The sequence below is a fragment of the Anneissia japonica genome, unplaced genomic scaffold (genome assembly GCF_011630105.1).
Source record: "Anneissia japonica isolate Jap-2015-1 unplaced genomic scaffold, ASM1163010v1 scaffold287719_len1884721_cov185, whole genome shotgun sequence".
Classification (NCBI taxonomy): domain Eukaryota; kingdom Metazoa; phylum Echinodermata; class Crinoidea; order Comatulida; family Comatulidae; genus Anneissia; species Anneissia japonica.
Window position 1 is genome coordinate 906,340 of NW_022715822.1, and position 24,948 is coordinate 931,287.

Consider the following 24,948-nt stretch of genomic DNA (forward strand, 5'->3'; position numbering starts at 1 on the left):
ACTTAGCTCCCCCCCCCCACCAGAAAATGTATCCTAGAGCCACCACTGACTTTGGCTAGATTGTTGTCCCTGAGCAATGAGGAGTTTGTAAGTTTACTAATAAAATATTATGAAATGCAAATAAAAAAGCTGAACTATCCATTTTTACCCTGCAGACTGTTTTTAAATTCCACAGCTGTTAATAATATTGACCTATACAGTGTGTATTAGAGACAACTAATTTTGCACTCATAAGTAGGTTTAGTTATATACAGACAATTGGCTGCAACTAAAATTCTCAAGTCTGTATAATACTTTTAATAATATGACACCAAATAAAGTAAAATAAAACTAAGATACTACTGCACTGAATAGCACAGTACATGTACTGTACAGTATCATGTGAGGTTTTCAGTAATTAATTCTTTTATTTCAGACACTCTTCAAGCAACTAATTACATAATTAACGAGATATTGCGATCAGGCATCTGTTCCTGAGAGTTTCAAATGAATTTCTGATGGAATTAGTGGATGCCCTTCAAATGATTCAAACACAGTAACATTAGGCCTACTGTAGAGTTGTCTATTCACTGGTGATGAGAATAATTTCAATAACGTCCAATGAAGATACGATGGTGATGTTATTGATGGCGATCATAATTTCTATCTTATGACAGGGAAGTTGATACAGACAGTGATGATGATGATGATGATGATGATGACGACAACAATATCGTACAAGTCACAATTAAAACATTAACCTGACATTTAAATTAAAGTATAGGAGTAACCTACTGGATGACTATTTTTGTCAGCCATTTATACAAATTACAAATCAAAATCTAAATTTCTTTATTTAATGTCTGGACCAAAAATATCAAAATTTTATCCAAGTAAGTAATTTACTAATTTTACAGTTACTGTAAATGTCCTTGTTTAAACGTACAAATGAATATTCATTTAGATGCACTGGAATTTATAATATATCGTTGTATATTATTTGGGCCAGGGCCTGCATGATGAATAAATGTTCATGGAAGTATGCTTATTTTTATAGTACATAAAGAAAATGAAATAAATGAAGTATAAAGAAACCTAAATACAGTACTAATACTAAATGAATAAAATGCTGATTTTGGATTGGTTTTAAGGGGTGATTTTTATCATTACCTACTAATTTAAAGCTTATGGTTTAATTTTTCTACTGTGTATGCAGTAGTAGCACTGCCCTATTTGGTGATTATAGTTTTACTAACTGGACTCTGGAATTCCACTAAAGAGGTCAAAATAAATTGTAAAGAAACCCTAATATAGTACTACTATAATAATGTATAAAACAATGATTTTGGGTTGGGATTTTACGGTGATTTTTATCATTACCTAACGTATAATAATACTAAATTTAGTATTATAGCTTCTGGTAGATATAATTTCTCTACTATAGTTTTGTATACGTAGTACTGTAGTTCTGCCCTATATGGTGTTTACTGCCCAATTTGGAGATTGTAACTTTACTAATTTGGGCTTTGGAATCCCACTAAAGGTGTCAAAATAAATTGTAAAGAAACCTAATTTACAGTAGGCCTACTACTTTAATATACTGTATAAAAAAAACACAGATTTTGGGTTGGTGTATGAGGGATTTTTTCCCCATAATACTGTACCTACTGTACATTGATATAAACTTTAATATTACTATTATACATAGTATTATGGTTGATATAATTTCTGTTAGTGTATATAGTAGTACTGGCCTATTTGGTGTGTATTACCCTATTTGGTGATTGTAACTTTACTAATTTGGACTCTGGAATTCCACTAAAGGGGTCAAAAATAGTTTTACACCTGACTGCCAATATAGGCACCTTGAAATGTACAAATGAGTTTGCAGATACCTATGGTGATTACTGGTATCACACCAGGAAGGTAAATCCTGCATTTCAACAGTTGGCGTATCAGTGTCATTAACATAAATAAAATCAGTAATGAAGGATGTGGGAGATGAAGATAAAGGAAATTGCGGTAACAGTTTCAAAAGCCTTGAAAATATTAAAATAAATAAAGGACAATAGTAGGTAGGCCCAATTGTTGAATGTACAAAGATCACATATTTGGGTTTATTTTTTCAGAACCACAATTATGGTAACTTTGTGTTTTGTATTTTTTTTAATATTTTAATTTAATTGGTTTTTTTTTTTGGTTTTTTTTTTAAACCTTGTCAAGGATACTACTAAGACACCTTTTAAAAATTGTATTTTCCACCAGAGGTCATTTTGTATATAGTTTGTGTTTTACCAAAAAAACATCATTATTAAATAAATAATTATTATTATTACAATTAAAGCTTGTCCTAACAGTAAAGAACAGCATTAATATATACTTGGAAGAATTTCATCTAGTTTTTAGTTAAAACCATTAGTCTCTACATTAAAGAACATTTCACAGCATTCATTATTCTTTAAGTATTTGAAAAATTTTAAATTTTTGTTTGATTTATAAAATATAACTGAACCACAGCTCAGATCATAAGGGCAAAAAAAAGTACTGTACTGTTTAATACTAGATATATAGGCCTAGCTAATCTCTATCAAATTCCATGGGTATAATTTTAATTACAATTTGTAACACCCTTTAATATTAAATGAATATAACAGCCTACTGCTGAATGCAAAAAATTATTAAATTATCTATTAAAAAACGTGAACAAACCATGCTAACCCAGAATCAGGTCCAAAGTTCATCCTAAAATAATTTTGTAAAGTGGATTTGTCATACAATAAATGAAAAATTAAACATTAACTGTTTGCACAAGATTGGGGCTGTAATAGTAATATAGATAGGAGTGTTCACACTGGGCTAATTTCATCATATTCACATAGCATGATGGATTATACAATACTGTGTGTTCTTCAGGTTGAATTATAAAGTTAAAATCTATAGCAAAACCTGTGAAAACATCAACAATTAAATTAAAATTAGAGCCTAATAAAAAAAAAAAAAAAAAAAAAAAAATCAAATTTAAATTGTTAACTTCAAATGATACAAACTTTTAAATCAGTTTTTTGCAGATTTATGGTTTTTACTACAAAAATTCTTATTATAATTAGGGCTAATATTTTAAATGTGTAAAAACATTTTTTGAAGGTCTGTAGCAAATTTAATAATTTTTGTGTCTGTTTAGAAAAGAAAATACAAATTTTAATCATTCCATTAAGTAGGTAACAATTCAAACACTAAATTATATTAATGTAAGTAGCTCAGTCTGAAATCAAAATTATTTTTTAAATATGCTCACCAAAAAAATGTAAGCAGTGGGTATGGTACAGTACGTCAAAATAATTCACTATACAAAAATTAATGAAGACCTTATTTTACAGATCTAGATCTACAACATTTTTAACTACTGGCTATACAGAGTGCAAGAGCAGATTTTCCATTGAAAAGAGCTCAGAGACCCACCATCATCCCTGAGGACTACACCAGCTTACTACTGACTAACATCTGACTTTCATTTACATATTCACTTTGTTTAAAATGCAATGCAATTAAAAAACCTAAAATGTTAATTAAAAAACATCAACCAGCTGGACTTGGCTTTTTGATGAGATCGTGCTATCAAATTATATTCTAAGGGCCACCAACATCATTAATGCCAAAGATAATAGAAGTTCCGGGTTCCTAGGTCTCCCGACCCCGCAATGGTGCCCTTGCTTAGAAGAGCGCCGTCATGGGGTCAGAGACCGGGATAGAGACATCACAATCACCGACCTCTACTACTATATATTTTCAATAGAAATCAGTGATATCCTATATAGCTTCTCCACTCCATTATAGAGATCCTGCTCGTAGGAGAGTGGACGTTTTAATACAAAGTGCCGTGCATTGTATTACCCGCAACTGCTTTAAAATTTTGAGTACTTACCGGCTTCTAGTTTCTGTATCAAGTAATCATACTTGGAGAATGACTCCAATTTCTCGCTTTTCACCAAAGCTTGCTCCATAATTAGCTGCTTGACCGTTTTCTTTGAGTTCGGTCCACCACCCCCTCCAACGGGACGTCCCCAAATACTTTTAGCGTTGTACTTCGGGGGACTGTAGTCGGGTATATATTGCTGATCTTCATGCCACTTCCCTCGTGGGATGGATAAGGCTACTGAGTTTTTCGGCTGAGTGGCCTGGCTTGATTTAGAATCTATTTGGTCTGCGGCATCGTCATTGCACTTGTTTGGTGGCGCTGCTTTTGATTTTTCTGAGCTCCGGACTTTCGTAGTCCGACCACTATTTTCTTGAGCTCGCTTTAGAACTTTCTCTTGCTCTTGGAATTTTAACAGATTATCTGGAAATATAATTTATTTTGATAAATAATTTTTTATAAAATTAAGTCAACAGCCATTATCTATTTAAAATTGTATATATACATTAATTATTATAACAAAAGTTGTCTGAATTAACTATAACTATACTACCCTATGTTTGCTAATCATTAATATTTGAACTCTAACCTTTTCAACTATTTTTAAAATTTCATTCAACATCGTACTTAGTTGTGATTTTATGTCTTTAATGAGCTGTTTATAATTATTTCACATGGTGATCTTTTTCTTGGATTGTTATCAAATATCAAATTATGAATTCAGCCCAAAGGCTATAATGATTTGATGCAGAATAATTAAGTTTATATCTGTCTTTACAATTTCAATTTTAGCCTAAATTTTCTAAGCCATCCATCGATCGACCATTATACAAGTACATAAATATTTTATACGTATGCAAAAAAAATATAATCTGCACTTGTAATAGGTTGTATAAAATAAAACCTATACATATTGACCCAATTATGGAATTCAACCACCTCATGAAAACTTGAATGTATAAAGGTTATCTTAACTGTGCCTTAAAGATATGAAGTCTGCTTTTAGCTAATAATTTAATAAAAACAAAAATTCATATATGGCCTTTAATGAAATGAAAAAAAAAAGAATATTTTCAACATCAGTAATAAATTTTTCCTACAGTAATTAATTAAACCCTTAAACTAGTGGGCACTCAATGAATTTTCTATAGTTAAACAGCTAGTAAAAATAAAATTCTTTCAGTATGTCTTATTAATATTTAATAGTAATACATAATTGAACCTTGCAGAACTAGGAAATTTAATATTTTAATTTTATGTACAATATAGGATTTTCATATTTTGTCACATTTGCAGGCAGCCCTAATAATATAAATCATGGTGCAAGCTAATAACAAGCAATAAAGCTTTTTTTACCATATTTTATTGGCCATTGTGATACAAATTTTTTTAATTTTTTTATTTATTTGATCATTAAGAATGCATTTTATAAAAAAAAATATTTTTCATGGTTGGAGGCCCAATGTCTATTTTCAGGCCTGGCCCTGAGGTACAATTTAATTGTAATTATGTCAACCTCACACTGAAACTCAGATCTTCAAAATATTATAGAAGCCACCAATAGAATACAGCTGAGTCACTTAATATTTCATTTCTGTTTATTTCTGTTTACTGTACTTTGCTTGACTTACAGATTACACACAGTTTAATAATAGAAGCTATTGTTCTACTAATGATCACTAATCTTGTTGAACTATAAAGGGAGTGGAATGTACAGTGCAACAAGCAACATAAAAAAAATTTAATGTGGTTCTATAATACTGTAGCAAAGGCTAATAAATTATCTTTCAATCTTTTGCCAAATAAAAAAAAATTATATTGCACCTCGTAATCCACTGCTGTACTAAACTTAAGATGTCACTAAATTTACACTACAACACAAAATGGGGGGAATGGGTAAAAAAAAAAATCAGATGGCAAGGCCTTGAAAACAAACTTATAAAGAAATAGAAAAAAATATAAAGGAACCACTTCTGAATAGTTAAATTTTTGAAAAATCTACTGTTCCAAATTAGGATTCAATCCAAAGACTTACCATTCTGGACGGTTTGAAGGTTTTAGAAAACAGATGAGCAGAGTGTGTGGAAAAAAAGTGATTTCGCATTCAAATCTCGCAGGCAAAAACTGCTCTGCTGATCAGTGCTAATCGGTCAATGGACTCCTTCGTTGGATTGGATTGGATTTATTCGGTGTAAACACCAAGGATAGCCCACGAAAGTCTAGAAGAAGACTTATTTCCAGTGGGGTCCTTCTGGTGGTGATTGGACAGTACACCGGGAGACCATGGAGAAAATTTATTTTCTCCATGGGGAGACAATCCCCTACAGTACTCTATTCCGAAGACTGTACTGCGTTCTTTAACGTGCACATGGGCCATAAATGCACACGGGACCAATGGCTTAAACGTCTCATCCGAAAGACGGTGCGCTATTGCAACTTGTATTTCAGCCCTCTAGCTTAAACACAAGGAGAGGCAGCGATGGGAATTGAACGGGGACCTAGAGATCTCCACGGTTCAGCGCACAGACAGTGGCTACCACCGGATTAGCCGACTGAGCTAAGCTGCTCTCTCTTATTGTTGTTGTTAAATTCCCCCAAAACAATGTAAATATACACACTTTTAGTAGGACAGTAATTTTGTAGGAAACACGCATATTCCTGGCCCCAATCTGATTGGTCATTTGTTAAGTCTAAAAGGCCCACTGAGTTATGGTATTATGAAGCAAGTCTCTACAGCCAACTAATTTATATCAAATTCCAACAGACTCGGCAATTTTCCTGCATTAGATTACCATAAAAATTGATTGCTTGATAAACATTAGGATTGCTGGTCTTTGGGCGAGTTAAATATCGTCACAAAAACAATAAAATAACATTCACTTTTCGAGGTCACTCACTTTTGCCATCAGACTCTCTATAAACATTAACAACTTCAATTTACATTCAATTCATAATCGCACAGCATATTCATTTATTCTGGTGGGCATTTCAAAATAAAACAGCATTAATTTTATTGCCCGAGAATTTATCACCGATATGAAGATAAAATTGCTCACGTCTTCGCTTTAACTGTCAACTCTAAATTACAGTACTCTTCACTTCTTCTCTGTGTGGTGTGTTCCTCACCTTTTTACTTACAAAATTTTCTACTATTAGATATTTTTACAAATTAATTTTAAACTTAACAAATTTTGAGTCCAAGATGGTGATGCTTTTATTCTGAGGAAAAGGTGTTTATTGCTTCTTGCCTCAGCATTGTAAAATATGCACTTCTTAAAAATAGCTTTGGACACTACACTTAAGGCAAGATTTTTTTTACCTTGTTTGTCGAACCTGCTGCCCACCAATATTGATGATTTCGAATAAAAATAAAATGTTATTTTCGGCCAATTAGCACACCCGCCGCCCACAAAAAATGGAAATTTCAGAAAAAAATTAAAGTTTTTCTCTATTTTTATTACGCCTGTCACTGCCTTGAAATCTCCAAAAATAACATGTAATTTTGTCAAAATTTGCATATAAACTTAAAGCATTTAACCATCCTATTACTACACTTTTTACATTTTAAAATAACAATTTTATTTTTATTTTCTCCTCCGTGTGGTTGTATATATAGAAAACGAAATTTTGTTTTTATTTTTTTTCCGCCCTCCTCTGACGATCTTTACAAAAAAAGTTTTTGAAACAAGGTATCAAAAAAAGTATTGCCTTAGGACAAAAAAGGAAACTGTTATGTTGCCTAAAAAGTACATTAACATTCAAAAAATCAGGGTTGGTCAGAAGGCACTTTAACTTATTACTAGGCCTACTGTAATTTTAAGTTACATTGTAGGTCTACACACTAATAATGGATCTTGAACTAATAAAACAATTTTAAAATACTTACTTAAACTGAATGAATTTAGCGGCATGTGTCTCATCATTTCCCGGCCCTCAGCTTCTACACCGTACATATCAAACAACTCGTCTAAAGCAGTTGACGCATACTCCTTCATTACGCTAACCTCTTCCGGCATTTTTCCTGACTTCTCTTCATCTGACTGCACACTTATTTCACAGTCTTTATCATGTGAAAGTATGGAAGCAACATCTGCATTACCGTTTCGTAATACTTCGGAAGGGAGTTCATCACGCTTAAAAAGAGCTACGGTACCATCCTCATCAACGCAGCAGACAACGTTATCATTTATCTGCTCTTCGTCAGACTCATCCTCATCTTCAAGTGCCCTATTTGCATAATCTTCTATTGTCATTCGACTGTAATTATTATTAGAATGATTTTGAAAAGATTTTGTGGGGGAGGTATCGTAGTGTTTCACAGTTTGCATATCGGACCTATCTTGCATTTGGCAACTTAAATCAAGTGCACCATCGATACTGTCCTCATCTGAACCATTCTGCATTATCATGCATCTATCTGATTTTCGTAAACATAAATCAAGACTGCCCTCTTTTGTATAAAGGCCAACGTCTGAATCTTCTTTGGTAGTGCTGTTAGGTAAATCATCCTCATTACCGGAATAATCAAATTCTTCACATGCATCGGCGACCGCGCACACTTGTCGCGGAACATACCTTTGATTTGACTTTCGTTTGCGTGCACCGAATAAGGATGATTGTCTCTCATGGTTATTATTATTACTTTCTAATTCTTGCGTTGTAGGTTCTATCTTTGGTGTAGTTTGTCCATTTGTTAGTGCATGATTATCACAACTTTCTTTATGGTAATTATCGCTTTTCCATTGTGATTTTGAGGAAATATTATTATATTCATCTATATAGGTCCTGTGCGACTGCAGTATGCAGTCATTCCCGCTATCGGAGTCATCGACCCCTGAATCTACTTCTTTGTCAGCTTCAGCTTGGTCATCGTTTGGGGTCGTTGCACTCACTGGGGGCACACGCTGAGTTTGTAGTTTAGCACATATTGCATCTAGGTTGAATTTTGGCATTTTTTTGTTTCTTTTTTCTTCTCCTGTGCTCTGCCTTCCTTTTTCTTTCTTATTTGCTTAACTTACTACCTCCACTCTTGTTCACTATAAAAGAAAATAATAATGAAGGTTATTAATTCTTATATTTCAATTTTATATTACATTTTCAAATAATATCTGGTTTTGTAAAATCATTAATTGAATCTAATTCAAAATTACTAGATAATGGTACAAAATCATGTAATATATAGTATCCCTGAGAATTGTCTAAACACTGTCAATGTATTTACTTTTTTCACCATTTTTAGATGATTTTTGGCAAAATACGAAAAACACCCCTACAAAATTGATAAAAGAAAGTAAAATAGAACTATCAACTAAGACAATGCAACACACACATCAGTTTTTTGTTAATTTAATATCAGTCAATTTAACCTTCTAGATACCGTCTTCAACTGTAGTCGAAATTGACCTCAAACCAAGAATTCCCATTTTCGACCGCAGTCGAAATTTAGTGACTAAAAAATAGGTGGTTTTCAAATCGCTCCTGTTTTTATTTTAGCTCCAATACGTCAGAAATTTTGAATACGCATGCGTGAAGGTTTTTTCTTTCGAAATCTGTGAAGAACTCACATGCGCTTACGTAAAAATTTTTAGAAATATCAATTTGAAATCGTTATTCATTTCAAAAGATGAGCCTAGGCCTAGAAATGTGAGGGTGGTCAACGCTTTTGAATGGAAAGATCGTGCTTATAGTTATGGATGGTTGGGTAATTAAATTATATAACTGTGTGGAATAGGAATTTTTTATATTTGTATTTATTTTTTTTTTACTATTTTATTGTTTTATAGCAGCAGCAATTCTCAAAATTTACTGGCATTCATTTTGAAAATAAGGCCCACACCACACCCCTAACCCCCACCCCCTCAAATTATTTTGCAAAAGTAGCCTCGAAAAGAAGTCCATCTCGAAAGATTCTCATCTCACAAAAGAAGCCCATTCAAAATTTGCAAAAAAAAAAAAGAATCATTGGGCTTCAATTCAAGGTTTTGCAGTATAGTATTCAGAGTTGTTTGTATGCTAATTTGTGAAAAAATTCTAATAATTTAAAATTTATATTTAATGAAATACTAAATATACAAAGTTAACAACTCAAAGTGCATATTAAAAACAAATGGTAAAATATATTTAATTCCGCTTCATAAGTTGTAATGTAGTTTAATCTATTCTTTGAGGTACAGTTTTCAAAATTACTAACTGTATAGCAGCAACTGTAAAATCAACATTGCAAACAAGATATTTTAAAAATGTGTCCACAATTAATCTATTCTACACTGTACATCATCATCGTGCTGTATTTTACCACTACAACCATGTATTAGCATAATGTATGATGTACTGTATAAGATAATCTCAAATAATCCATGCAGTGTAGTTTATTCATAGGTTAACACTTTGATTTCAAGATCACAGTACATGAAATCCATAGTTAAAATGGATAATGTAAGATAATCGCAGATTAATCTCAGTTTAGTCCCATGCAGTATACTTTGTCCACAAGTTATCACTTTGACTTCAAGATCACAGATGAAATAGATAGTTAAAATGGACAATGTAAGATAATTACTGATAATCCCATGCAGTATAATTTATCCATGGTTTCACTTATGATTTAAAATTCACAGTAAAGGTAATCTATAGTTAAAATGGAATGTAAAGATAATCCCAGATAATCCATGAAGTACAACATTTGTTTAGTCATCAAGACTTTAATCCAATTAATAATCCAGTACTACAGTATAGTATATTAGTCTAAAGTGATGTGTTAGACCAAACTCACTTTATTTCTAAATTACCTACCTTTACTGGACAAGGAACTAATATATACCTGTAGGCGACCATGTATTATTTTGTATCTAAATACAGAATTCCACAGTCGATCTACACTCTGACTCCCCCGAGGTTTATGTTATCGATGTTTCCATTATTTGAAATAAGGAGAACTAGGTCATACTGACCTTCAGAACACTTCAATCATGAATATTCACATTTAAATTACCAAAAAAAAAAATTAAAATAAAAACAACTAAGGATTGGTAGTAGGAAAAGGAGGATGATGGCATATTGAAGTGGTGGGTAAAGTAAATTGAGAATACGGAGGAAAAAGGAATCTAGATACTTAACCAGTGTGACATGAGGTTTTTTCCGACTTGAAAATCTGGAATTTTGTAAAATATGAAGCATATGAAAATCGAATCATTTATCTTGGGACTTATTTTATTTCCTTCTTATCCAACAGCAAAGTACACTCACTATTAATAGGATGGAATGATGCTTTATAAACCTACGTCGCTTATTGAGGCTTAGGGAGTGATCAACTGTCTTTATAGCTGTGAGAGGAAGTCCTCCTATGAGAGGAACTGAACCCAGGACCCTGAGGTTAGAAGGAAAGCATCTTAACCACTAAGCTATTTATCTCTACTCCATCTATTCAACTCCACACCCAGTTAAGTCATACATAACTTTTGATTCAGATCCGATTTTAGTTATTTACCATTAAAATCATGTTGCAGACTCTATTCCAGATACTGTATGTACTCTAGTAAAGGTGGTCCGTGTATAAGACGACCACTGAGTTTAAGAAGATTTTTGTATTTCGGCCGTATAAGGCAACCTCCCTGTTTCATCGGAATTCCTACATTTGGCTGCTTTATATGGTCTTAATACTGCACCTAGCTGGCTAAAAACGGAGCCAAATGTAGGGCTAATCTTTCAAATAATACTGTTTTTATGGGCTTTTTAATATTCATCAAAATCTTATTCCCTCATTAATTCCTTTTATTCATACTAACAGTTATTAGCTTCATTTTAGTAGTAAACTCATGTGTTGCATATGATCTGTTTTTTTCAAATGTAATTTGCTTTTTTAAGCCTCTTTATACGTGAGACTACACGATAGGTGTTTTTGGAATGGAACTCGTCAATGTTTACCCAGCACTTAACCACTCGTAGTGGTCAGCTGATGTTAATATGTGATGAAATAGTGTAATTATTGCAACTACTAAAGCAAACAAATGGAACTAGACATCCAATAAAACTTAAATAAAGTTGTAATTACTCATTACAATTCGTTAATTCATTATTCAGCCAAATCTGAAACCACTTGCATCACAATCGATAATATTACTGTACATCATCTTTACTGGATACTACCACCTTCATAATTAATAGTACAAGATGTCTGAAATGTTTTGGAGTCAAACTCAGTACAGTAGGATTAATAGTACAGTAATACTAACTATTGCAACCAGGGACCATTTTTACATGAAATTTAATACAAATAAAATAAGTACAACTTTGCGCTGTCTTTTGACTAAGTAAATTTGTTAGTCACAAGCGTTCGCTAGCTCCATCATGACTCATCAGGTGCTCATTCACAAGATGAAGTTAGCTTGAGCTAGAGATACAGTTACCTGATGAAGTTAGCTCAGCCTAGTGATACCTGATGAAGTTAGCTCAGGCTAAGGATACCTGATGAAGTTAGCTCAAGCTAGCGATACCTGATGAAGTTAGCTCAAGCTAGCGATACCTGATGAAGTTAGCTCAAGCTAGCAATACCTGATGGAGTTTGGTCAAACTGTCAATACAGTATAGCTTGTGTCTTAAAAATTTTTTTATTTAAAAGAAGGTGCTACTGTTACTTATTTGTATTTCACGTTCTAGTGAACCTAATAATGGCTACAACTTTTATTTAAAAAAAAAAACACAGTCAACTGCCCAACCAATCAGCAGCAATTTACCCGGTGTAGCAAGACCCGGTGTATGATAAAAATGGCCACAGAAAAAAATGGCCCCTGAAGAAAAATGCCCCAATGACAGGTACAATTGGGAAAGAAACCTATTTATAAATTTTCAGTTTTCATAGAGTTTTTATATTAGTTTTCAATATAGTTCGCCCTCCGTTTTGAGACCACTTTAGGTCCTGAAAATTTGGGGTGGTCTCGGAGTTGGTCTCCAATTAGAGGGCTAGCTTTATGTTAAAGATTGTTACTTGGGTCTTTAGAAAAGTGGTCTCGAATTAAAGAGGTCTCGGAATTACAAGGCTCTCGAATTAGAGGGTGCACTGTACTATCTTAAGTGCTGTACTAATATTGTTTTATTTATTATTTTTCTTTATTTATTATTATGTAAAAAAAATTATGTTGTATATTTCAATTGGAGCCTGAACTGCAATGGTTAATGGTTGTGCGCTTGCATACATTCATCTCTATATGCGCTTTCCAGGACAATAGAGATGAAAAAAAAAAAAAAAACAGAAAAAAAAAGGTTGAAACGGGAAAAAGAAAGTTGTACAGTAAAAAAGAAAAACAAACAAAAAAAAAGAAAAATTTCAATGGTTAATGTTTGTGCACTTACTGTATATACCGCATATAAAATTTGTCTCTATGTGCTTTCTAAATTCCAGGACAACAGAAAAGAAATTTAAAAAAAAAACAAAAAAAACAAAAAAAACCAGAAAAACTGGTTGAAACGGAAAATGAAAGTTTGCAGAAAAGAAAAGCATCACAAATAAACATGAATCGTTTCGTGCATTAAGATAATAAATCGATCCAAATTTCCTGTAGTCTGGTTAGAATTACCTTCATTTTTGTTGCACTTTTTTTCCATAATTTTTTATAGTTCAATATACTGGTACCTGTACGAATTATTTTTTAACTTTATTTTTAACCAATTTGTTATTTTAAATTCTATTTCTCACAAATCTAAATTTCTTTCATCATTTTTGTACTTATTTTTCTAATTTGTATATTTTTTATACTGGTAGAATATGTTCTTTCATTTTCTCCCATTATTAGATTTAAGCTTTTATGTTACTTGCTAACAACATACTGTACTATATAGACTTGCTAGGGGTCATTCATTTATAAGGGCAAGTTAAAGAAAACCTCTGTGACTACAGTACCCTCTCCCTTCATTCTCCCAGAAAAGTACATAATGTCCATTTTCTTCCATTATTAGATCTTTAATTTTTTATGTTACTTGCTGTACTATACAGACTTGCTAAAGGGTCATTCATTTACATTCACCACTATTTCTGATAATAGAAAACTTTACGATTCAAACAAATGAGGCATGTTGTGGCGAAATGGTTAAGTTGTCGCACAGTTCATTATTGAGTAAATGAGCTATAAAAGTTGGGAGCTAAAAAAATTGCCTAAAAATCCAAATTTGTTTTTCACTATAGATCAACAGTTTAATGTCTTATTAATCATCTCCTAAAGTATTAGTTCTGGAAGTGGTCAACAAATTGTTTATTTAATGTTATTTTGATAGTTCATTCTATTAAACAATGTATGCACAAATAACTTCAAAAGGCAATTACTCAAAATCATGTTTATCTTTACTCTACGAGTACTGTACATTCACTTTCCAATAACTTAGGCTTGAAATGTCCAATTTGAATAAATGACCCCTCATTTTAAAGATCACATACTAAGGTATCTAAAAATACTAATAACTTGAATTTCAATTTTTGCTACAACTTAGCCATTTTGCCACGACATGCCTCAAATATGGATACTGTACATGGTAATATCACCTTAACTAACTGTAAATGAATGTACAGTAACTTAGATGATGTTTGGTTTAAATCAAACACGTCCGTTTAGCCAATCTCAATACACGTATTACTGATTTGTTAAAAGATAACTTTTCTAATCAATGGTTATATAGTATTAAAAACACTCAAAACAAGCTACGTACTTATTGTAAATTCTACAGATATAATTATGACAAATAATTGTTTTCTCTAGGACACTGTCGTTAAGATCCTGCAAACCAATTGGCATAAACATACATAAATAAACATACGTAGACCTGTGCTTTTATGGTTCAAAAAGTATGTTTGTGGAGCAAGCGCACAATACTGGCCCTGTTTATTTTATTCAGTTTTAAGTTCCATGAAAATTTTTAAGTTTTCCAGATAGGTCTATTGTTGTTGGGTTATTTTTTTCTTCAAGATTTTACCCAAGGCAGCATCATCAGCTCCAATTTATTTGGGGATTAGTTAAGGTCTGATTAAAAGACAACTTTTTCTCCTACTACACTACTCAGTACTGGTTCTGTACAGTATACGAAAATTTGTTTTTGGCCAATACCAAATATGGTAAAGGCAAGCCTATAAAATAGCAGGAATACTTGCATAATTGATAAAACATTCTGGATATTTTCTGATTTGAGGAATAACAAAATTAGCCTCAAAATCTCTTGAAAGGTTCCAGGGGCAAAGCCCTGAAAAATATGATAATTTAGGGGTTTCAAAGGCTGTAGAGTCTACTAATACGTAGAAAATACATTTTATTTCTCCCCGACGAAGTGTGGTTTTTTTCGGGAGGAAGGTGGCCAGCTCTCCCCGACAGGGGCCCCGTCTCCTGCTGGCGCCACCCCTGTGGACAGGGCTTATATTTTTTTTTTCCTTTTCTGTTGTTGTTAAGCGCCTCGAGGTTGTGTCAATGTGAGGTGCTATATAAATCCAGAATTATTATTATTATTATTTATCCTACAGCATGAAGGGAATTATTCTAATGACACTACCATATGATCTTATCTTTCAAAATAGTTCTATACAAAACAATTTATAACAATTTTACTTTCTTTTTCACATTAATGTTTTTCTTATTAATAATACAGTATGATATGGCCTTGACTATTAGATCATGTGTGATACTTTTTTTTAAAATTTGGTTTACTGTACACTATACTGTATAGCCTGTTCTTGTGAGATATCTTTATATTAGTAATTTATATTAGTATTTCTTCAGTACTGTATTTCTTTATATTAGTATGTTATATAATATTTGCTTGTATCTTCTAATTTTGAAACTTACAGTTAGTTTATAATAAAGCAGCAGCATCACATCTATAATCGACATAAAAATATTATTTAATAAAACTTACATAATTATTCTTTATTAAATTACTGTATTCTGGTACAGTAGAGAAAAACCGGGCACGCACTGTGAAATACAATGGTCGTAAAACCGTCAGTTGCTGGTAAGTGCTAGACGATGCAACACTGTCTAATGGATTGTAGTTGGCAAGAAATCGACAATAAAAACTATCCACTGCGCGCATGTCGCTGCAGTGCATCCTACGTAGAAGCGCAATCAACCGACGACCATCAGATGCAGTGTCATATATTACATTAGTAGATTTATAGCATTTAACATACTCTAGTAGTAGTAGTGAAAGAAAGATACGATGACATTATGTCAAGTCTATTCAATTACTAGAAAAATTCAATTACTAATTAGCATAATTATAGTACAATATAAGCAAACACAGATGGAATGGAATAATTCCACATAATTAATTATCCTAGCTAATAATCAATACATGATTAAAACACAAGTATTAAGAAAAGAAGACATAAATTGTACAGTATATCAAGAGGGCTGGACAATTCATGGAGTACTTTAATAGTATACTACTGTAGGGTGAATCTAAACCTTGTATCGATTTATCATACTTGACTTTAAAATTTATTATGTGTTAGACAATTCGTACCTTGTCGCATCAAACCATGAATGAATCTTTCGTATAGTACGCAATGACTTGACGACTGATTTATTATGAGTTGGACATTTTGTACTGTGCACTTGGGCACACTGTAGGAACAAAGTTAAATATTTTTCATAATTTTCACCTAGAAACTTACTGTATATGAAAATGAAAGACATGCTTCTTTTTAACAACTTTTAAAAACCAATTTTTTTTATATTGTACCATAACTAGAATGCTATTACACGATATACGGTATAGTAGGCCTATTATACTGTACTGTACAGTAGGTGTTTGGAGGTAATTTATTATTGTATACATTTACAGTATAGTTTATATTCTAATAATAATTAATGTAATAATAATTTTTTAACTTTTTTTAAAATAAAACATTGCATTTTTAAAACAACCTGTTTTGTTTTATATACTATATTTATATACTTAAAATATAACAAAAATGTTTTATTCCAACAATGTTGGATTCACATTAAAGTAAGTTACCATTTCTCATCGAAGATGGAAGACAAATATTTTTATCTTTCTAAAATAATAGATTTTGTATGTTTTACCAGATTTTAAAAAAATTAACAGATATTTGAAAGTTAAATAAGATTATTTTTTTAATGTGCAATGTTCTGTAAGACAAGTTGACATTTACCATAGTTCCTCGGGTTTAAGCCCACCTGCTATTTAATGTACCAGCCTTACCTCAGGAAAAAGCTAAGGTATAATTTGAATGAGTAAAGGCTAACTTTTATAAACACTCTAAAAAAAAATCAAATATTGGCTTTGAATTAGGTATGCAGTGATGAGTAATTGCTTTTTGATTGAAAAGGAGATTTCCCTAGTATAAGCCCACCCCACCAAAATCAGGCTTACTATATACCAGAGAAACAGTAATTAAATCTACAGTAACTCATGTATTAGGTTTTGCACCTGTTACTACAGTATTTACTAATCTCCCAATACTAACCTTTTATTAAGATTTATTAGTTGGACAAATCTAATACTATTAAAATATTCCTAAAATTTGCCTGGTAGTAGACATATTCAGTTGTAGTAGTAGATTAGCTAAATTGCATGGTAACTATTTTCTTAGAATTTGATGGAAAATATAATAGGTGGTTCAAAATAAAAAAAAACAATAAATTTATTTATTATAAAATCTGGAATATTTCCTTTCTGATATTTTATTTTTTTTAGCAAAAATGTTTTCTGGCAAGACTACTACAGTACTTTCTCCAATAAATATATGTATAGTACAGTACTATAGTATAATAATTATAGAATATTATTTTTTTATGGGAGAATGCTATTTCAAGAATTAAGCTATAAACCATATGAAGCAGGTCAGTGATACAAGAATTAGAAATATTCAGTGTGTTAAGAAAAGACTTGGAACGTATCACTTTGCTGATTCCCTACCGTGCTACATTAGAATGTTCTGAGGGGGGAAAGTTGTACGATAGAGAAATCTCTGTGTCGTCTGCTATAGATTGCGTCGTCTGCTACAGAATTTTGCCTGTATTCCTGGAATTCCATAGCAACTATTTAGCTTTGCGAATAAATAGTTTCCTCTCTGGGCCCATGGCCTAATTTGGAAGCAAGAAGAAATTGAGCTATGGCAGGGTTTTGCAGCAAAAACATAAATTAACCAGGCACATAATTAGTAACTCAACTCGCGATGAATCTCGGACTGAGGCAGGGATAATTAAATCTATAGTTCATGAGCATGGGGTCAGGTATAAATTCATTTTTTTTAAGTGGCTGTTATGTGACCTGATTAATAATTGGATTGAAATACCAAGATAACCGCTACTATGAATAATTATAAGGCTTATACGGAAATTTCTGCTTTCAATAAATGAAAGGCAATTCAAAATTTTAATTAAAATTATTCAAACAAGAAAATTTTAAAAAGATGAATAAAATTATTTAAAGGAAAACTTTAAAATATTTTGAAATGCAAAATACCAAAAAAAAAAAACCAAAAAACCATAAATATCATTTTTGAAATTAACTTGCTCATTTTTAAAGTAACATTAAAATTATCAACTAGAACATAGAAATTGGTGTACCGGTATGTTTACGGGTAATTTTACAGTGTAAAATGGTAGAAACACTTCCAATCACTGGAAGCGTTATTATCTTTATTCAGTATAAAAATCAGGTACACATTTTTAAAATTTTATAATTTCTATGGTTTAAAGACATTTTCCACAAAATGCTCAAATTTGCAAACACCACAAATAGTAGGCCTATTATTTAAACTTAAATATTTATTGGCGGGAATTTTTTTTTAATTCTAATTTTTAGTTGAAATAGGCTTATTGAAAAATTAAAGCAACTTCATATCTTTTGAATATTAAACCTATATTATATTTAGGTGGTAGTATACAGTGTCTTATAAAGTAAATTAATATTTAATTTTCTTAAATTAGGAAGCTGATCACGATCATGAAAACCTGTTTAACAGCTAAATTCCAACAATCTCTGGCACTCTGTTAAAAGTCATTTTCTTAAAATATTAAAATCTGTGTGAATATTTTCAAAATTGTCTCTTTCATAACAGTCCACAGGAAATCATAAAATCACTAGTAGAACTAATGTGTTTTCTCATTTTTTTTTCTTACAGAAAATCAATATCAATTTCTTATTTTATGGTAATCGTAAAATGGAAATATATTATAAATACAAATTTTGAAATCACTTAAATAATAAATTGCTTGAGAAATGAAATCGCACTATTGACCCAGACTCTATGACATATGTTTCCATTTTGTATGTAATTTTCTTAGGAAAGGAACACTTTTCTCATTCAATTTATAGTGCAGAATTGAAAATTATGATGGAATCTTGATCCAGTGTCCAGCTGGAATTGTCCTACGGTCACTCAGTATGTAGTTAAACAGAAAGCAAACATTTATTATACCTCGTTTTGTCAACCGGTGATTTAAAATAAATTTCTTATTTTTTGCAAACAGCCTCTATTATGAAAGTGGAAATTTAAGATTTTAACTTTTTTGATTACTCATGTGCGACACGATGAAATCTCCCAATAAAAAATCATTCATTCTGCTTCACAATTAAAATTATAAATACAGTTACTCTATAAACTATCAACCAAATTAATGAACATGTGTACATCGCAATCAGTATGCACACAACAGGGCTTTAAGCGGGGCCAACACTGCCCTCTATTACACTGAAATTTACATATTGTCAATAAATTGCGTCCAGGTCCACAAGAATTGCTTAATCTTCATTGATCTGTGCCATTTTCCATTTTAAAAATTAAATACTGTAACCATACCAAACAAAAAAAAAAAAAAAAAAAAAAAAATTATCATCACTCTATGATAAAAATATAATTATGTTATCATATTTAAATCAGGCTAATCTATATTATGAAACCTGTTTACTGGTTTTGAATGAATAAAATAAAAACATAAAAAAATTAATACCAATTTAAATATTAACTAACTATAAAAAAAAAAACCCTATCAAGTGATATAATTTACTTTTCAGAGAATGAACACCTAGATGTTACTTTTATAAATTGAAAAGAAATATAGAAATGTGTTTTACACTGGCATAATACTACAGTAGCATAAGTAGAGGACTGTAATTCCAATTTGTAATAGATCACTCCAAATAAAAATCTTCTAATTGTTCATTTAATACCCTTAAACTGGTGAGCAAAACATGGGCTAAACAGTAATTTTTCTATAACAATAGTACCACTATCCTGTGGGTTAGTCAATAATTGCAAAGAAAGAGAAGAAAAGCTTGTTTTCAGTAAAATGCTATCTCAGCCCTGAAGAGACAATACAACAGACCAGAGTTTAATCTCTCGCTCATTGTTTGCTACCTTGAACAAATTGACAAATGTCTCGAAAAAAGCGTTTCCATAGAGTTACTATACAGTTTACGCTCAATACCTGACTGACCAGGGTTCTCCATGGGGGTAATCTTGCTTTACCTAGATTAATAAAAGCACTGGTTGCTAGGCGCCCAGCCAGTGCTTTGTTGTTGTTTTTATGAGCCCAAGTGAGATCAATAAAATATTGCCATGGTTACAGCGAGACTTTGGAATAAGAAACTGTCCAAACAATGCAGACTTTAGCTATAAAAGAGGAATTAATGTTTTATTCATGGTGTAATCTTTTGTCAGTTGTGCCCTACTGTATTATTATCAAATTGTTTGGGTTTTCTTATCATAAATCCACTGTTATCACTTGGTGCAGTAGCCTGATAATTTTGCATTAGATTTTAGGCCAAAACAGTACAACAATCCAATATTTCTTTATACCTCCTTGATTCAATGAGCTACAGTATGTCTACAAATAAAATTAACATTTTGAACCCTAAAAATCTCACACACTATTCATAATTATATACATAACATTGAAATTATTTGAATTATTAAATCTCAATACTTCAACTACAGTATATAGGTTATACTATAGGTATTTTTAGAATAAACACATTTCTACATTCACAAAATAAGAATGATAACCTGTATATATAGAAACAATTATTAAATACCCTCAGATATTTTTATAAAATTATACAAAAATAATATTAAACATACAACACTTGGATAAAAATGAAAACCATTTATAAAAGTTGTAAAGGTGAAAAGTCCCTGTAATATTTCCTGAATATATAAAAGAAAAAACCACTACAAACCACTTCATAATTTACATTATTATAAGTATCACAGGAATAAAATTCTGCACTACAGTATTTCTTTTTCCATCAGGAGTCGAAATTTGAGCATTCAGTAATGATGGGTGTCATATGCTGGGAGATGCACTCCTCCCACCCCATGGTGGGAAATTAGTTCCACTTAAACAATGGGTTAAAATACTCAAAATATTGACCATTAATTTTTCATTGGAATAGGGATAATAGTTCTGCATTCTCAAGTTGTTGGTCACTGCCTAATCCATTCTGGATTCCACCTCCGATCTACTTTCTTTATTTCATTTATTTTTTCCTATAATGATGATAGGCTACAGGTACATTACAGCACCTTATGTAGCAGTAAACTGTTCAACATGCCCGAGATTCTATAGTAGGTTGATATCATCCAGTTTTTCCAAGATGCCATTCCAAGAACCAGCAGGTCCATATAGTATGTTAGGCCTACTTATACTTTGGTGACCTTTTTTTAATAATTACCATTACCGCCACCAAACTACTACCACCATTACCGTCATCGACATACCTGTTCATACTGTATGAAATGTAGACCAATGGTTCCCAACTACTCTACTGTAGGGGTTTGTGAAAAATAATTGGGGATCTGCCAAATTAAAACGGCTGCCAAAAATGTTTGGGTCCGCTAGGTTTTTCGACTAATTTTTCATGTTTTCGTCATTTTTCTTGTTTTACAACAGTGCGATAAACATCTTACTGCTAATCATATGGTGCCTAAATCAATAATGAAATAGGCCTACCTTTGATCAGTGGAATCATGAGGGAGGGGCCCATAAATTTTAGAAAATTAAAAATAAATTGGAGACAAAACAAAATTAAATTCAAATGTTAAGTCATTTGAGCCATTTCCAAACATCTAGAAGTGCTACAGACATAAACATTTTGTACCTTTTTATTGTTGAAATATCAACAATGAGTAGGCCTAGCATTTAGACATGGAGGTCCGTGAAGACTTTTAACATGTCCCGAGGGGTTCACAAATGCAAAAAGGTTGGGAACCACTGATGTACGTGTGGTTTGGCCTAGTGGTTGCGGTTTTGCCGCTCAACCTTGAGGTCGGGGGTTCAATCTCTCACTGTGCATTTTGCTTGTGTCCTTAGGCAAGGCACTTTACCTACGGTTGTCTCTCTCCACCCAGGGGTACGAGTGGGTACCTGGTACAGTAGGTTCGAACACAAAATGCACTGATTACAACTGCAACATTATGAAATTCTCCCAAAGGACTACAGTATGTGTTTCTATAGTGCTTGATCCAATAACCGGGGGAAATAAAGTGAAGTGCTTAGAGCTATATAAGTCAAACATATTTCTATCATTATTATTACTGTAGACTAATATTTTGTTCTGAAAAACAACCATGTGTTCACATACTGTAGGTTGGTAAGTAAAATACTTTTTAAAATTCATTTTTGTAGCTTAGGCGGGACATTTTTTATACCTTGTTTCGCGAACCCGCCACCTGCCAATATTAATGATTTCAAATAAAAATACAATTTTATTTTTGGCCAATTAGCGCAATTGCCGCCACAAAAAACGGAAATTTCAGAAAAAAATATAATTTTCTTTATTTTTATTACGCCCATTGCTGCCTTGAAATCGCCAAAAATAACATATTTCTTCATAATTATATACGGTAAATTTAAAGAATTTAGCTATTACTACACTGTTTACATTCAACAATAACATTTTATTTTTATTTTCTCCTCCATCTGGATGACTTTGCCAAAACCATTTGCTAAATAATAAAACAAAATTTTGTTTTTATTTTTTTCCATCCTCTTTCCTCTTTAAAAGAATAAGTTTGCAAAACTTCGTATTACAAAAGTCTCCTCTAAGTAAAATACTGTAGGCCTACCACATTTGTCTCATTATTGTGGCTTAATCCATTTAAGTTGCAGCCTGACCTTGAGTATGTTAACAGCAGCCTAGGGACACACTGTATGTTGCACATAAACGTTTCATCATTTGTAAGCACTTCCTTAAGTAATCAACCTAATGTGGGCAGATTAATTGAAATTTTGAAAATGCCAACACTAACAGCAAATATATTGTCTATTAAAAAAAAAATGTTTTAAACATTACACTGAATTTATAGGTTATACAGTATAAAGTTGTATGAAGGTCATGAGATCTAGTACAGGCTGTGAGGAAGGTTGGAAGTTCTAAATACAGGTCTCAAGTTCAACCAAGTTCCAAATGTAGGTCTCAGTAAAAAGTAAGGTCATAAGCTAGTAAATAGAAATTAAGTTCTATTTGGATGTTCAAGATGAAGGATCCATGCTATTAATGTCTAACAAATAATTTTTTTTAAAGGTCACCTAATGGTTACAAAGTAAAAATAATATAGTTTAAAGATTAGTTTATAAAGCTATTTTAGTGGTTAGAGGTTTTTGAATTATTAGTTCAATTTTTCATATTCTTTTTTCTATAGTATTTTGTACTGTAATATGGACAATCTTGATTCCGAAATAAAATATTTGATTTGATATGGTTAAGGATTTCCATAAGCAAGTCTAAACAATATAAACTAAAATATGGTATTTTTAGACAAGACTTCTTTATCTTGTTTCACAATAAGGCTGCCGATAATGATTATTTAAAATAAAAATAAAATATGTTTGGCAGAAAAATATAGGCCCAATAGTTTACATTTATTTTTATCTTATGATAATAATATAAATTGTTTTTCATCAGAATCACGTAAATATGCATTATCAGTTCAAAAAGGCGAGACTTCTTTTAAACCTTGTTCCGTGAACTTATTTTTTTAAAGATCGTCGGAGGAGGGCGGAAAGAAAATAAAAATAATATTTAGTCTTCTTATTTATAAAAATGGTTTTACCAAAAATAAAAAAATTAAAATAAAATTTTATTGTTGAATGTAAACAGTATAGTAATGGGATGGTAAAATGCTTTAAATTTATATAATATTAATCATGTGTGCGGCCCGCCATATTTTTGGCAAGAAAAATTCATTATTACAGCTTGACACCGATCACCTGTAACATTTATATGAAACTGAGTGTACAGTTGTATAAAAACAGTGCATGAAAGGTGCATGAAAATGTCAAATTTGGTTACAGCACTCAGTGTTGGCCATCCCTACAGTAACTGTATTTTATGACAACATGTTTTTTTGCTATTAAAATTATAACTTTTTATTTTCATCATCAAATGAAGCCTCCAATCACAAGATTTTTCACAATAATGTTTGCTAAACAAGATATAAAAGGGTATCTACTTTGGATAAAATACACATCATTTTTCAGAATTTTAATCTTAGTAAGGCAGTAGTTACCCGGGGAGCTCATTTCCTTTCCAACCAAACACGAGGGTGCCGCAGTCACTTCAAGACACGAGACTACCAATTTTACTGAAAATTCTTATGGACTTGAAACTTCCATAATATCAAAATCGCACTGTGCTCTAAAAGACGACAGGAAAAAGGCCACTCGGTAGTGCTAGAGAGGGCGTAATACTGACTGGTTCCCAATGGGAAAAAGTGTTCCGTCAGGTCGCGATCTCGTGGCTGTACCAAAGGTAGGCTTAGCAGGGGCTTAGTACCCAGTCTAGCTTGAAATTCCCGCTATCATCGTGTGAAAAATCGTGGCACTTTGACATAGGATAGGCCAGGGACTTTAACTACCGATTTCACCCCAGTTATTTCCTACACTTGTGCTACAAAGTCCTCGTAAGTATACGCCATATATGCTGCAACTCCGCCTCCCCGTGCAGAAATATTTGAGAGTGAGCCCCCCCCCCAGGAGGGGGGTAGCTATCTTCCACATTAAAGCCCCATTCCTGGCAAGATTTCAGTTAAGAAAAATCTGATTTTTATA

At 32.0% G+C, this 24,948-nt stretch overlaps 1 protein-coding gene across 1 annotated transcript in view; it reads right to left on the reverse strand.

Annotated features, from left to right (window-relative positions):
* LOC117109449 (zinc finger protein castor homolog 1-like) overlaps window positions 1–24,948 on the reverse strand; it is a 65,189-nt gene that overhangs the window by 38,728 nt on the left and 1,513 nt on the right. Inside the window, exons 2-3 of the mRNA XM_033251809.1 lie at window positions 7,779–8,928; window positions 3,902–4,315 (exon numbers count right to left, since the gene is read on the reverse strand). Of these exons, the coding sequence (XP_033107700.1) occupies window positions 3,902–4,315; window positions 7,779–8,844 (1,480 nt within the window). The 5' untranslated portion in view covers window positions 8,845–8,928. The remainder of the gene's footprint in view (window positions 1–3,901; window positions 4,316–7,778; window positions 8,929–24,948) is intronic.